Genomic DNA, 15,119 nt, shown 5'->3' with positions numbered 1-15,119 from the left:
TGACGCAACTTGAAATGGTATTTCCATTAATAAGAGTTGAATAATATTATCTCATTTTAAAAGGAATCGAACTCCTTATTGTTCGAATTACCGAGGGTTCGGTTTCATCGAAACACATAAAAAAATGAATCATATGTGCTATATCGCATATATACATGCATGATGCACAAAGTGGGAAGCTATATCTGAGGTGGGATACGTTGTGATTCAAGTACGAGACGAGATCCTCTGCTATACATGATGCTACATTTCATGCTACACATATTTATGTTATAATAATTTCAATTATGTAAGAATTTACTTACCAAACAATGAAAATCATGTCGTAATTATACAAAACATATTCATTATAGCATGAAATATATCACCATTAGAGCAGAGGATCTCTTCCGGAAAATTTTTGAACGATTTCATTGAGTTTACGTACGGCCCCGTTTGAAAGTTCGTAGAAACAATTTGACTAACCAAGTAGTAAATGATTCATTCATTCTTTGTACAAATCAGATACATCAAAATTCAAGGTAGAGCTAATAATGTGCAACATCAATTAAAAAAAAAAAGAAAGTGCAAAATCGAGTGAATCACGAGTTTCCATTATCCTATACCTTTTGGAAAAATTTAATTACAACCTATATAAAGTTGAACTCGAATGCACACATCGACTAGACAAAATAAAGCCTCAACTGGCAAGTTTGAAAGCATCGATGAAGAGACCGTATGTGAAACCCATCTTGAAATTGTTCAGAAGGGCAATAGGGAAAGTGACTTTCGGCCGGCTATAATAGAACCTCGTTACATATTCTGTTATGAGAACACACAACACCGCAGCAAATACATCATTCACACCTAAAGCCCCAAATGATAGAGATATGGTTTGCGCGACATAGAAACCACCCAAGAGAGATATACCTCCAAAAAGTGCCCTTCTTGAAGGACTTCTGAAGTAGTTTCTTGATGCCTCTGGGATAATTCGTATAATGTCGACCAATCTTCGAGGCCCTTCATTATCCTGCACAGCCCGAATTCGGAAAAACTTGGAGGATGATCCTGAAGTATAAGTTTCCCGCGTCTGATTAGCAATGCTAGTTTTAGGAACTATACCATATCCGAGAAGACCAAGAGAAGATACAGTCACAGAGTTTGCCATTTTGGCAAATGAATGTTGGCAAATATGAATTCCCTGGAAGAAAGAAATTGAGATGAACTCATAAGACATTGCAAGATTACAATACTTTTCTTCACAATGGAAATACAAAAACCAGGAGGAAAATGGACATATTTAAATAAATTTAAAAAGTTAATAATCAGAAATATAATACATTTTACTGAAAACCCCAAGTGTACTAACTTTTAGTTAAACTTCTTTCATCACTATTCTGTCAAAATAGATATTAGCACCTAAATTATATGACAGTTGCCTTAATATTTTTTCATAAATTTTTTTTTTTTAAAAAAACCATCTATGCAGTTACACGTCCAAAGTAGCTATTCCACGACTTGCAACAGATCCCATATTCAAAATATCAGCTCGCTTTGTGTATCATGTATGTGAATAAATGACATGATATATTGTTCCTTTTAAATGTATCTTGATTACACAAAGGTCTCAAGTTCTAGTTTGGTGACTGGCCGATCGTTCGAAATCAAAATAGACTTGAAAGTTAGAACCCTGCCACTAAATTATATATATATCCACATATTATGCCAAATTGTCCCTAGCAAATGTTCTCGAAGATTATACCGATCAATCAAATTTGCAGTCTCATAGGAATCTAAGATAGTTTCCTTCAACAGTGCAACTCCATAGCAACACTCGAACTAAACAATGATTCAGTTTCGCTCTTGGCAACAACCATATAAAAGTTCGTTCTTAAAATAATCAATCAATTGTGAGTCTCCCCGAATCTCCTACTAAAAGAAAATACATATTTTCGGGATTTAAAGAAAATTATAATGCTCCTTTATATAAAATATTGAATCAATATCATTACTCATTTAAAGTATCAAATTTTCATGTTGTAAAATTAATTTCAATTGAAAAAGGGCGACATCTCCGCTGTATTTTGACTACACCAGCAACAACACAATCCTAACGATACAAACAGGCTCACTATCGCCAAATAAAATATTTCTCGGTCCTCATAAAGCAAATTTACTTACCTGAGTCCAGACCAGATACCAAGTTGTTTCGATGTTTTATTTCCACTTCGAATATTTGAAAATTTTGAACCATGTCCAAAACCTTCTCTAAACTATACATTTGCAATTACTCAAAAGTTCAAATATTTTCAAGAAATAAGAATGAAAATCATCTGATTCAAAAGTTCATAAATTTATTCCAATAATTAAAAGCTGGAAAATATGGTGACCCGAGTTCCCAAGACATCTTTACTCTCAATCCCATCTACTCTCCATCCCAGCACCTCCGCTCCTCGACATATCCGGTCGACTCCACCTAAAGTATACCCACACAGAAAACATACAATAGTCCCGAAGGGTGAGCACAAGCCCAATATGGAACAACCAAAATAAAAATGGCAAGTAAAGTATAGAATGAGATTATCAAATGCAAATGAAATGAGTGATATATCAATCAATAATCAAAGGAACGGGAATCTCAAATCTTATCTCATAGGGTACCCAATCATATCATGTAGGGATATACACCTGACATACTACCGACTCCTACTTTCGAGGTAATCATGCGGCACAGAGCCCTACAAACCATCCAGACTGTGGTACCCCTTGTGGCAGCTCGACATAGTGCACGCTACACCTGCCCAACCACAAGTGCCATACGTCCCTCCAATCCTTGCAAATGTCACTCGGCTCATCATTCAATAAGACAAGAACTGGAGGCTCAACATGTATGCATGGCATGATTCAATAACGCAGCAATGTGTTTGTTTCACAGTAATTTATCAAATTCACAATTCCAACGCATCAAATAAATCATGGTACAATAATGTCAAACAATCTATTTCGCGAAAATCAATTAATATCACATATTCACATTTCATCAAATAATTTTATTTCTAGTATCTTACCTGATCATATAACATACCTATGTTTCGATGTAGGTTATGGAATTGGGCTGTAATGATGTGATAATACCCACTCTGAAATAATAGTACAATATTTATCAAGTCGTTATGAAACCATCAAAACAGTATAGCAATAATATATCTACAGGCATCACTTATTTTCTCTCTCCATATTACAATTCATCGAACACTTAACAAGTGTAATTCAACCCAATATTTCCAATGTTAGTGTTCAACAATTTTCAACCAAGAAATGCAATATTACACCTGAAAAGACATTAAACACAATATTAGCTCGAATCAGTTCTAATATGATGATCTTTCCAGCAGCAAAGTTCTATTCGGTTTTGCGATTGGAATAAAAATATTATTGAAGTTTTTGCAATTCAATTTCACAAATGTTCGGCCAAACCCCTAATTTTAACGACCAACCTAATCATCTATAAAGACTTAGCATGAATCTGCGACAGAATAAAGGAACCCACGTAAACAAACATAAAATCCAACAATCCTACAGCCTTGTTCATTTACTTTCATAAGAAATTCAACTTACACTCAGCACAAATGTAGACGCTCTAGTATCCCCAACATTCAATGATGTTCTATAATCTGCCTAAGTTCCTAACTTCAAGATAGATTAACAAAATCTAAAGGGTACACGCCACTCTTACCGCATATGATTTGATTTAAGGATGGTCTTGCACGATAAGAGGAAATCGATGGAATTCACGAGGCAACACAAGAATAATTTTGTCTTGCTTGTTCGATCAATCTGCTCCTTCGGAGAAGAAGGTTTGTCACGTTGAGCTGCAAGGGAAATGACTTGAAGGAGTGGGTTAATGGGCTAAGAATCTAGCGGCCCATGTTCCCCTCCCTTTTATTTTATTATTTTTTTTCTTTTTAAATTTTTTTGTTAAACAACTTGAATAATCATAATTTATACTTCTAACTAGGTGGGAAAATATGTATACTAAAATAATTTATTTATTTTTATGTACTTCTTAAAATATTAAATTTAATTAAATCATTGATGGTTGTACCTGGATTTGAACAATACTCTTCATGTGAATTAGATTTGAGATTGAGTTATTATAAGTCTCGATCTTAACATAATATCATACACAAGACTCACCGTTATATGTTGGAATGTCTTACGGAATACTCGATATATTTTGTAAGTTTAATGCTCCGATTGTTCATTCTTAAATGTGAGATGATGTGTTAGATGTTTTACATCGTTTGAACTATGTTTTTTGGGGGAAAACGATTTTTATTACAAAATCTAATAAAAACTGAATACGAAAAAATTTAATCTTATTAGGAAATTTGGTTTAACAGAAATTTTTTATATAATTGAACACCAATCCGAATAAACTGATTTGACATCTTTTTTGAAGAAAAAAAATCGGATTTATAAATTTTGAATTTGTTTGGTTCAATCGGTCATTTCTGTTTAACCAAAGTTTTTCTTGCCGAAATATTGCTAATATTATTATGCATTTATTATTGTTGTAAATTTTATTATTTTTGCCTTTTTTTATCGTCTTCATCATCATCAAAAGGCCGTATCGGGAAAAAAAAATGGTAGAGTTAACAAATATAATATAAAACCGAATATAAAAATATTGATTTTATTTTGAAACTGGATTTATTCAGTTTAATCCATATTTTATAAAATATTTGAAATAAAAAACGAATAAACTGATTTAAACTTATATATTTTTAAAACAAATCGGTTTTTTGAATTAATCAAATCCTATTTTTGAACAAAATTGTAATCTTGGTTTAAGCAAAATTTTGATAATAATATTATTTTTTATCGTTGTTTATAATTTTAAAAATTATAGATATTATTACTGTTATTGTTATAATTAACTTATTAATATGACTTATTTTTATTTCTAACAACATATTAGTTTTTTTTATTTAAACAATAGAAAAACAATTATATTTATTTAAATGTTAATATTATATTAAAAGATTAAAATTCTCTTAGGGGCGGGTTTTGTACCGCGGTTCTTGGCCCCTGAATTTGGGTCCGAAGTCAAATTTAAACCACATTTATAGGGGCTGGGTATGTGACCCCGCTCCTCAGCCCATGTTTTTGGTCCTAGTCAAATCTAAAAAGCCCATTTTAGCTGAATTGTAGAAATTGTCGAAGGCGGCTTTCATTAGGCGCCGGCCCGCCACTGCAGCCCAGCGCCTCTTCTGCACTCACACTGTAGTTATGAATTACTTCCCCCCGCCGATAATCACCTTTTTTGTTCCTCCTCCATGAACCTCTTCCGCCACACTTCCCCATCCCCACCACCGCCACCGCAACTGTGGCTCTATATGATTCCCTTCTTGGTCATCACGGCTTGGCCAAACATTTTCTTCCCCATGTCCAAACATATTGTTAGTTGGATTTTAGGGTTAAGTTAGGTCCAAGTTCTAATCTTAACGTGGTATTAGATTCCAGGTTCCACTGTCATGTGTTAGAGTGTTCATAGTTGTGCCACCCATTCTGCGCGCATAGTTGGGTAATTTGTAAACTTCACGCTCTAGATGTGCATTCTTGAGCGTGAGGAGGGTGTGTTAGTTGTCTCATGTCGGTTGGATAAAATCTCTAGCGAGTTGCATATATAGACTTGAACAATCTTTCCCTCTTGAGCTAGCTTTTGGGGTTGGGTTATGTCCAAATTCGAATCTTAACACCCATATCTCTTCATAATCATAACAATAGCAGAGACCATGGAGGTGGTTCTAGCGTTGGTGGCGGCGGAGCCGGAGGTGGAGGTCGAGAGGATGATTGGTGTGGCAATTTCTTTAACTTCAACCGGAACTCGTTAGTTCTCTTCTTCTCGGTTGAACTTCACAAAAGAAGACGACCCATTGTGCTTAATTTTTTACTGTTGTGGCTTAACTGTCGGTGTTTTCAGATTGGATAGATTCAACATTGCCGTACTTATGTCAGATCAATTTAGTTCTTTGGGAGATCAATGCTCAATAGTTCAGTTTTATCATACCAGCTTAATTTATAATCATCAAAATTTAAGTCTTAATTTTATCTTTTAACACGTGCTAAACATTTTTGAGAGAAAAATACTCAATCTATTATAGAAATATGATCAGAACGAGTACATATCGGGGTGTGAATGACATCCACAAAGTTTGGTGCCTCATCCCAAAGACAAGGATTAACATAATACACTGCATTCTTAGCTAAAGTATGAGATAACTCATTCGCTATTCGTCGCACAAACCGCACTGTGTGATCAGGCTTGTCCATTATAAGCAGCTTACAACGAGCAATAATATAAGCAAATTCAGACAGGTCTTCTCATGTGCGTCCAACTGCGTCAACCACGCTTTTCGAGTCTAATTCAAATACCACGTTCTGATAGCCCATAGTACGCACCCAACTAATAGCTTCCACCAGCCCCATAGCCTCCCCTTCTTTTACAAGCAATTTCCCATAGTAGACAGATGATCGACACCCAATAAAACCACCAGAGTCATCCCTCAGGACCATACCCAAACTCGTAACATCTGCACCATTCGGAAAAGCCGCATCAATATTGCATTTGACAAACGATTAATGAGGTGGATGCCACAACACACATTCAGTTCTGTTAGGAGATTTCCCATCATCGGGTTTCCTTTGAGACTTCACTGATATCCACTCATATAGATCATTCATGGCTGTATACACTGTATCCGAGGCAGGAAGGTTGCAAGAATTCCACAACTTATTGTTCCTTTGCTTCCAAATGGCCCATGTAACCATAGCAAACGTTGCAATGATCGGTTCTTGTAGCTTATCCAACATTTTAAAAAACCATTCCCCTACAGATTCAGATTCTGAAGCAGTGGAATAAACCACTCCATGTAATCCAGCTTTATTCCAACAATTTTAAGCAAAAGGGCAGCTGACTAAGGAATGCCAAGTATTTTCAATTTCCGATCCACAGAGGACGCAATTCTGAGAGACGAGGACACCCCTTCTTCCAAAGTTATATCTTGTATGCAAGCAATCACGTCCCAATCTCCATAAAAAACTCCTGATTTTCGGGGGCATCCGAAGACGCCATAGACATTGCCAGTTTCTTCTTATTGGGCAGCGCCTACCATCTTCACAATCCATCGTCACACGGTATCCAGATTTTACCGAATACAACCCGTTCTTAGTAAAATGCCAAATACGAGAATCAGGACCAGAGCTTTCAATTAATGGTATACTTTTGATGGCACCAACATCCTGCTCATTGAACATTTCTTCAAGTAGCTCATTAATTATCCCAAAGTGCACAACCCGGAATCATCAACTCATTAACCCGCAAGTCCTGAAATCCCTCCCTCGACAGTGATCGAATTTGAAAGTTTTCAGAACTCCGTATCCAAGGGTCCTTCCATACTTGTATTGAACGGCAATCACCAATCTTCCATCGAACTCCTTTGTTTAGCAATATTTGGGAACTCCAGACGCTACGTCAAGTGAAACTTGGGTTATGCCCCAATCAAATGTTCAACCCATGCAAATGTTCAAATATGAATGAAATAGCGTAAAAGTAATAGTAAAACCCATGCAAATGAAATACAGAGCCCATATGAATGAAATAGCGTAATAGTAAAACCCATGCGAATGTTCAAATATACGTGTGTTAAAACTTAAAAGTGAGTGTGTTAACTCAGCTAAAAGGATGAATCTTATCAACGTCCACATACGATAAATCGTAGTGTTATTTTTCATAAATCATAAATTATTATTCGAACAAATTAACATTTTACCTTTAAAGCATTTTTTTCAACTTTAATTTTGATATATTGGTTTGATTATTTTAGATGCAGCAAATGCTTGTCAAAAAGCATTTGTAACTACTCGTGTAGGGGATTTTTGTTTCGAAGAAACTCTCATCAAACCAGCACTTTTTATTTGATCGGTTTGTTTTTGTGAATTTTATTTATTTAGTTTTATTTTCCACCTTCGGGAATAACACATTCTACTCAATAATGGGCCTATATGGCTATGTATGGTGAAATATCCACGGGACGTCAGTTCCCAAACCTAACCATATTCATGTAGTGGTGAGATGATTTTGCAAATATGACTTTTTTTTTACAACTTTAATGTATGAATCAAAGTCTCCAGGTAGAATCCTCGTTCACGGAGATTTGTTCGTTCACGGATGGAGATACATAAAAATATTTGTCTTCAAACTTTTCTTCCAAAAAAAATTTATTGCTTTCATTTATCTACTTTACACAATCAGTTTTGCACACATTTTTTTTTATCGGTTTACAAGCTTTATCTATTCATCAGTTTGATTCAATATTTGTCGCATCAACTCGAGTTGTTTTCCTACTTTTATATAAAATTATTTGATCTTAATTATCACACTGATCCTAACATATTGCTTTCACATAGCATATGCGTTTGTTATCCGAAATGTTGGATTTGAAACGGACGTATAACGTATTTTAAAATTATATTGTCATGTTTGTTTAAAGTTACTATCACGCTGTAAAAGATATTCAATTTGGACTCATGACATGTTGATTTATTAATGTAATTCTTTTTCCGGCATAAATCCAATTTGGACCCGTATATCTTGTTTGGGCGATAAATGAAAAAATATTACTTTTAATGCTAAGAGTATTACTTTTTAATTGTGAATATCGGTAGGGTTGACCCGTCTCACAGATAAAGATTCGTGAGACCGTCTCACAAGAGACCTACTCATAGTTATTTTTACGTATTTTCGTTGCGAGATATCAATAAATTGCATGCTCGAATTATAAAAAACCAAGATTTTTTAATTTTATTATGTGATGAAGAAAAATAAATAGAAAGTTATTTTATTCTATTTCCCTTTTATTGATTTCATAAATATCTCATCGCTGCATGTAAAAAAGATTGGTAAGAAAAAAAGGACGTGCAAGTAAAGTTCAAACTTGTTTTACAGCGTGAAAGAGGATACATAACTAATGGCACCTTTTTTAAAAAAAATAAAATGTCCAGTAAAACTATTTTATATAGTACAATTGCAAATTGTATAATTTTCAATTTACCTTTCCTAAAATCGTAAAAAAATAGTTTTTTTTTAAATCGGGGAAAATCGATTTGGAGAATGACGATTCTCAAAAATGTTTTTAAAAGTACAACATTCTTTGTATATATTTTTAGAAGAAGGAAGATCACAAGTTTTAAAAAATTAATTTTTTTAATAACGATGAAACCCACATCCACTATTGTTCGATATATACTGTGTAAACCTCCGAGCTATTTTTGAAAGAAAGAATAAGAAAAGCTTTCCATTTATTTTATATTTTGGAAAAAAAAATTGAGATCCATGTTCATTGGTGAATCGTTAAGTATAATAAATAAATGAAAAATGTCATTAGTTATTTTATTTGAAGAAAAAAAATCTTTTAAAAGTACAATTAAAATAGTTTTGTAATTTCAAATATAATTTATAAATCAACGTGTAATCTCCATTATTTTAATCTATCTATGTTGCTTTTTATCCGTATTCTAACCAAAGTCTATCTATTTGAATAATAGTTTAATTACTTATAATATATATATATATATATATATATATATTTGAATAATAGTTTAATTACTTATAATATATATATATTCAAATATATATATATATATATATATATAAATTATGATTTCAAATTTGTCGCCTTCGTTATATTTACTTACTTTAAATAAGAAACACGTGAAAGCGAAAGCGAAAGCGAAAGTAGTGAATTATTTGTGTCAAAACAAAAAATTGTGAATAATTGGTATTGGAATTTGTCGTTTGTGTTATGGGCTATCATATTGCGATCAATCAAATGTGTCTGTTAGAGTCTAGGGGTGATCAAATTTTTTTATTAATCGCCTTAACCGCTCAACCGAATTGCACTACATCATTTTTCATAAAATTTTATAAAAATCGCGATTAAAAATATTAATAATAAATCGCAATGCATATGCAGTTCGATTATTTTTTTTGCCAAGAACCGCACCAAATCGCACCGCCTAAACCGCTTGCCATACTATTGAGCCTATAATTATAATAATTTGTAAACAACATATTCAAATAAAGAAGTCATAATTCATTATATCCTAACTCTCTTCAAAATTATTATTCTTACAAATAAAACTTATCTTTTTCTTAATTATTCTTCGTATTAGTCTTTCATTAAAGTATTTAATTTTTTTGCTACAATATTTTGTTAGAAGTTTGAAAGTAAAAATAAAATAAAATAAAATAGTGTAAATGTCATTTTTGTTGTGAATGTGTTGTGTTGTTAAATTATTAATTTAGTTTTGAATTTTGATTATTTTTTTATCTATTTCGATCTTTATATGCTTTGAACTATATTTTATATTTGATCAAGACAATATATTGTTGTTGTTTTCAAATAAATTAGAATATATTTTCTAATATTTTTCATTAAAAAAACCGTAAACTGACCGTAACCGCTTGAAACCGCTCAAAACCGTAAGGCTAATTTTTCATATAAAACCGCGATTAATTTTTTAAAATACTAACCGACCACATATGACAATTCGGTTTGAATTTTTTAAAAAAACCGCAAAATCCGGACCGTGATCACCCCTGTGTTAGACTATATATTTTACCATTTATGGTTGTATTATAAAGCACACGGATCTTAGAATAAATATTTTTAGTATGATCGATAACATCATATTTTTTTATTAAGTTTTCTCTGAACCACATATTTGATATTTGGATTTTATTACATTTCCTTACTATTAATTTCAAAAATTTCAATATTTTTCCCCCATTTTTTGGTCCACCGGTTGTTGTGTAGCTCCATGTATCATTCAAGATAACAAATTTTAACTAAATCAACTATTTGAAAAAGCACAGTATATATATATACTACATGTGTTGAGTGATGAATCATGATCACTTATACATATAACATGGTTGAATACGTGACCATGATTTATAAACTCAACACACGTGTCATGTGTTGAGTGGATAAAGACACTACTCATGTGAGTAACATGAACAATACCTATATATTACGCGAAAAAGCCTGGGGCGAACGAGAAGCTAAACAGTGAGAAATATATCGATTAAATATTTTGAATTTTATTAAAATTTCCACCATTTTAATTGATTTACAAATAATCTAGGTACATAGTTGGATCACAATGTTTTGATCGACATTAATTTAATTGGGGTTGAGGTTTGTAATTTTCAAGGTCACACTCACGCACAAATATCCCATGAAATCCATATGGCACCCTTTGCGGTAGCCTAACAACGGCCACAATCTCGAGAGTAGGAGATCTGGCATCCATTACAATAAATTTGGATTCTGAAGTAATTTCGTTATGTACATAAGTTACTAGATATCCATCGTCCTCTTCTGTTGCTGTGCTCGCATCGTCAAGATCCCGTGGCACGAAAATCGCTTCGCCGCCGTAACATTTGTGCCCATATAGTCGGCTAGCCACCGTACAATCTTTGGATTCCACAGTCGAGAGCGATGTATCAATTTTCACCACCCCTGATATCTTTGGCATTGGGGATCCTATAGCTGCATAAACGTACCTGTATGTATATGAACCAGCAAAACATTTAATCGATCATTTTTCAAATTGTTTAATTTGATACACAAAATTTTTTGTGCAACGGTCTCATAGATCAATTTTGTAAAACGAGTATTTTATTTAGGTCACCCATAAAAAATTATTACTCTCACAAGATACCTATAATTAGGGGTAATCATTAGATTTGTTTGTTTGTTTTTAATGAAAACATTGATATTTAACTTTGTCTACAGTTTATTTAAAATTAAAATTATATAATATTAACAAATAAGATTTTCAAATTAAATATCTCAAAATGTGTTTGGTCAGTAATTGAATAGGATAATTAAATCAAATATAAAATTCAATGAACCGGCTCGAATTTGAGTTGAATATATTTGTCGTACCTGTTCTTCTTCCCGGTATAAGCTGGATTGATGACTGCAAAATCAAGATTTGCACTTGACAACGCCCGCCTTTTCACGATCTTCTCCTTCACATTTATTTCAATTCTTTCCAAGCATGCATGAGTCAAATCCATTCGATCCAGCACATGTTCCACCGACAACACGTTTGTCGCCACCATAACAATTGTCTCCCCGCCGCCGCGATCTTCATCCCATGCGTTCACTGCGTGTACCATGTTGAACCCTGGCACTTCAACCCACCAAATTTCACTTTCATCCACTGCATCTCGAGGAATGATCCCCAATCTCGGCACTTTCTTAGGATCAAAGCTAATTAGGGGCATTCCTTTAAGAATGTTCTTAGGGTTCATAACGATTTGTGTGTCGGGAAATATGGCGTACTTTTTCGAAACAGCGAAATCGTGGATAAGTGATAGCTCTGATAGAGAGAATATTGGCACTTCTTGTAGCTTTTCCCCTTGTTTGTTTATCTTGAAATATATCAAGAATGGCTGCATAAAGGTGATACTCTGTCGGAAGGCAAATGCTTCGTGGGTTTCCGGGTCGATTTTCGGGTGAGCTGTCATCGTTGTGAAGGGAACTCCGAAGGATTCATGGCGGCCCAAAGTGATTATATCTCCCTTCGGTGTTATTTTGATTCTGTATGGAAGATCAGATTCTCCGAGAGCAAAAAGTTTCCCAGCAAACAAAGCCAAGCTTGTGTTCGCAGTGCCGGTTCCATATCTGGGGTCGTATTCTCTAGCAAGAACGCGGCCGAAAGTGACGGCGCACCGCGCAATCGAAGCTGCGAGTCCATTAAAAGCGGAGAAGACGTTGAGTATCACCGGCGAACCGATTTCCCTCTCCACCGTGTACTTATAAGTCTTGATAAAACGACTGCAAAATGTAGCTTCCCCGTCACGAATTCTGATGGAGTGCAGCATTCCATCGCCGTCGAACAGGTGATACGGGCCTTGGGGGATGAACTGAGGATTGGGCCCGTTACGGATATAAGCTCCGTCGAGGCAAGACGGAAGGGTACCCTCCACAACCTCACAGGCGGTGGGAGGAAGCTCGTCCACCGGAGAATAGTTCCCTGTAAGCACATGCTTTGGATCTATCGAGGCTCGAAGGGGAAGATCGATGAATTTACAAATGAAATCATCCAACGAACTGTAAATAAAACTTCGTAAAGATTGTGTCTGAACGCTAGTTATTCTTCGTGCGATCTGATCATGAAAAGGAGCAAACTTTTTTGGAATTTCATCGATTTTAACAGACTGAATTTTGAATCGAAGAACTTGTGACGGTTTGAGGGAAGGAGTGGGAGTGTATTTTTTAAGGAAAGATGCAGAAAGGCTTTCCATTTCTTTTATATTTGGAAAAAAGGAGAAATTGAGATCCAAGTTCAATGGTGAATCACTGGTTATTTATATTTTCATATTCGTGCAATAAGGCAAATGAATATATCTCTGTTCTCTTTACGAATGTGAAAAATATGTCCCTTCCATTTGTTTCCATGAATGATGAGTTTTCTTTTTGGTTGATTAGATTTGTAATTTAGTTGAAAAAATAATAAAAATAAAAACATGCCACTTCCATATCTGTTCTCCCTACGACGTGATGTGATATGAGTATTTTGTCTTCGTACAGTATATATTTTTGTCATTTGGCTTGCATAATTTTTTTCATTTTTATTATACTATTTGTCTTTTATTTTTAATCTTTACGTTGTTTTAGAAATTTTATATGTCACCGACAAATTTTGATTGACATCGAAAAATTTTGATGTGATTGGTGCTAAATCAACATATTAGTGAAAAAAGACTAAAACCGAGAGAAATCAAGTTAGTGATCTAAAATCATAGAAAAGGCTCTCAAAATTAATGTCACAACCATTTCAACATGGGCGTAGCCAGGAATTTTTTTCATCCTGGGCTATATAATTGATTAAAATATATAAAATAGTATCAATTAAATATTAAAAAATTAAAATATGGTAAACTACTAATTTATAATAAATAAAACGCTTATCAAATATTTAATGGTAACCACAAGTATTACATAGTGACACGAAAAAAAAAACTACTGAAGTTGTGTTCTGCGGTTTTTCATAGAATAGAATTCATCAATTATTGAATCAGTGTCGATCTTTGCAGTAAACTCTCTTTCAATGTAGATAATCATAGAATCTGCCAAGAACTCTTGTTCCATTTTATTTCGAAGATAAGTTTTAAGAAGTTTCATAGCTGAGAATGATCGTTTTGTTGTTGTAGTAGAAATATGAAGAGTTAAAACAAGACGGATCAATCTGTCAATTAAATGATAATGTTGTGCCTTTTCATTTTCTACTAATCGTCGACATAAAGAAATGGTAGAGATATTCTGAAACCTTTCATGATGAATTATATCAAACTGATAATGCTTCAACTAACTTCTCAAATAATGTAGTTCTTGTCCTTTGAAATCATTAGAATTTTGCTGCAAGATTGTAAATATCATCACTATTAAACAACTTAAAGTTGTCTCGAGGTTTCAAAGCAGAGATAAGTCTAAGAAGTTCCACAGCCCCATCATTGAATCTGTTATTGTGTTCTTCAACTTAAAAATCTATTACATCATGAAATACATCAAAACGATAATGGTGCTCAAATGTAATAGAATTTTTTTGATGGCACAAACGTCATGTAGCAGATCTGTAACAAATATTCATATTTGGTATCTCAATGCCATTATTTTCACAAACTGATTACACAATCGTTAGAAGACTATCATAACCTTCTGCTCTCAATCGAATAAAAGTACAAATACCCGAACAACTTGATCAGAAGAATTGATAGCGACAATCAAAAGATCAACAGATTGAAGGAACAATAAATATTTGGATTACTAAAGGGCTTTACAAAAATTTAACCTAGTCTGTAATTAAAATATATACTAATTTTTTTAATTTTTTATTTTACCCTGGGCTGGATCCCACCCCAGCCTTTGGGGTGGCTCCGCCCCTGCATTTCAAAGCATTGTTTTTAAAATCAGACGGCCTGATTCATGACTAGTCAAGCACCGATCGGATTAGTTCATCTTTTTTACTTTTTTATAATTTAATTATTTCTTATATCCTTT

The 15,119-nt window shown here is 33.8% G+C and overlaps 2 protein-coding genes across 10 annotated transcripts; both read right to left on the bottom strand.

The window, feature by feature from the left end:
* Window positions 1–461: 461 nt before the first annotated feature.
* Window positions 462–3,933, bottom strand: LOC142555593 (uncharacterized). 9 transcript variants are annotated; one of them, XR_012822440.1, is made up of 4 exons: window positions 2,370–3,932; window positions 1,102–1,180; window positions 910–1,009; window positions 578–801 (listed from the first exon to the last, which is right to left on the bottom strand). XR_012822440.1 is itself a non-coding variant. In XM_075666538.1 (4 exons), the coding sequence occupies exons 1-4, from the start codon at window positions 2,726–2,728 to the stop codon at window positions 793–795; spliced, it is 249 nt and encodes an 82-aa protein (XP_075522653.1). In that variant the 5' UTR covers window positions 2,729–3,933; the 3' UTR covers window positions 578–792. The 9 variants fall into 9 exon arrangements, 8 of the variants coding, with proteins under 8 accessions (XP_075522650.1, XP_075522646.1, XP_075522648.1 ...); XM_075666538.1 differs by having other exon boundaries at window positions 2,668–3,933; XM_075666535.1 differs by having other exon boundaries at window positions 462–1,180; window positions 2,370–2,455; window positions 3,065–3,911.
* Window positions 3,934–11,124: 7,191 nt separating this feature from the next.
* Window positions 11,125–13,439, bottom strand: LOC142555591 (putative carotenoid cleavage dioxygenase 4, chloroplastic). Its single transcript, XM_075666530.1, has 2 exons — window positions 11,997–13,439; window positions 11,125–11,611 (listed from the first exon to the last, which is right to left on the bottom strand). The coding sequence occupies exons 1-2, from the start codon at window positions 13,361–13,363 to the stop codon at window positions 11,224–11,226; spliced, it is 1,755 nt and encodes a 584-aa protein (XP_075522645.1). The 5' UTR covers window positions 13,364–13,439; the 3' UTR covers window positions 11,125–11,223.
* Between the last annotated feature and the right edge of the window lie 1,680 nt (window positions 13,440–15,119).

The sequence above is a fragment of the Primulina tabacum genome, chromosome 9, assembly GCF_025594145.1.
Source record: "Primulina tabacum isolate GXHZ01 chromosome 9, ASM2559414v2, whole genome shotgun sequence".
Classification (NCBI taxonomy): Eukaryota; Viridiplantae; Streptophyta; class Magnoliopsida; order Lamiales; family Gesneriaceae; genus Primulina; species Primulina tabacum.
The sequence above is the reverse complement of the archived record's forward strand: the minus strand, read 5'-3'. Positions and strand labels throughout refer to the sequence as shown.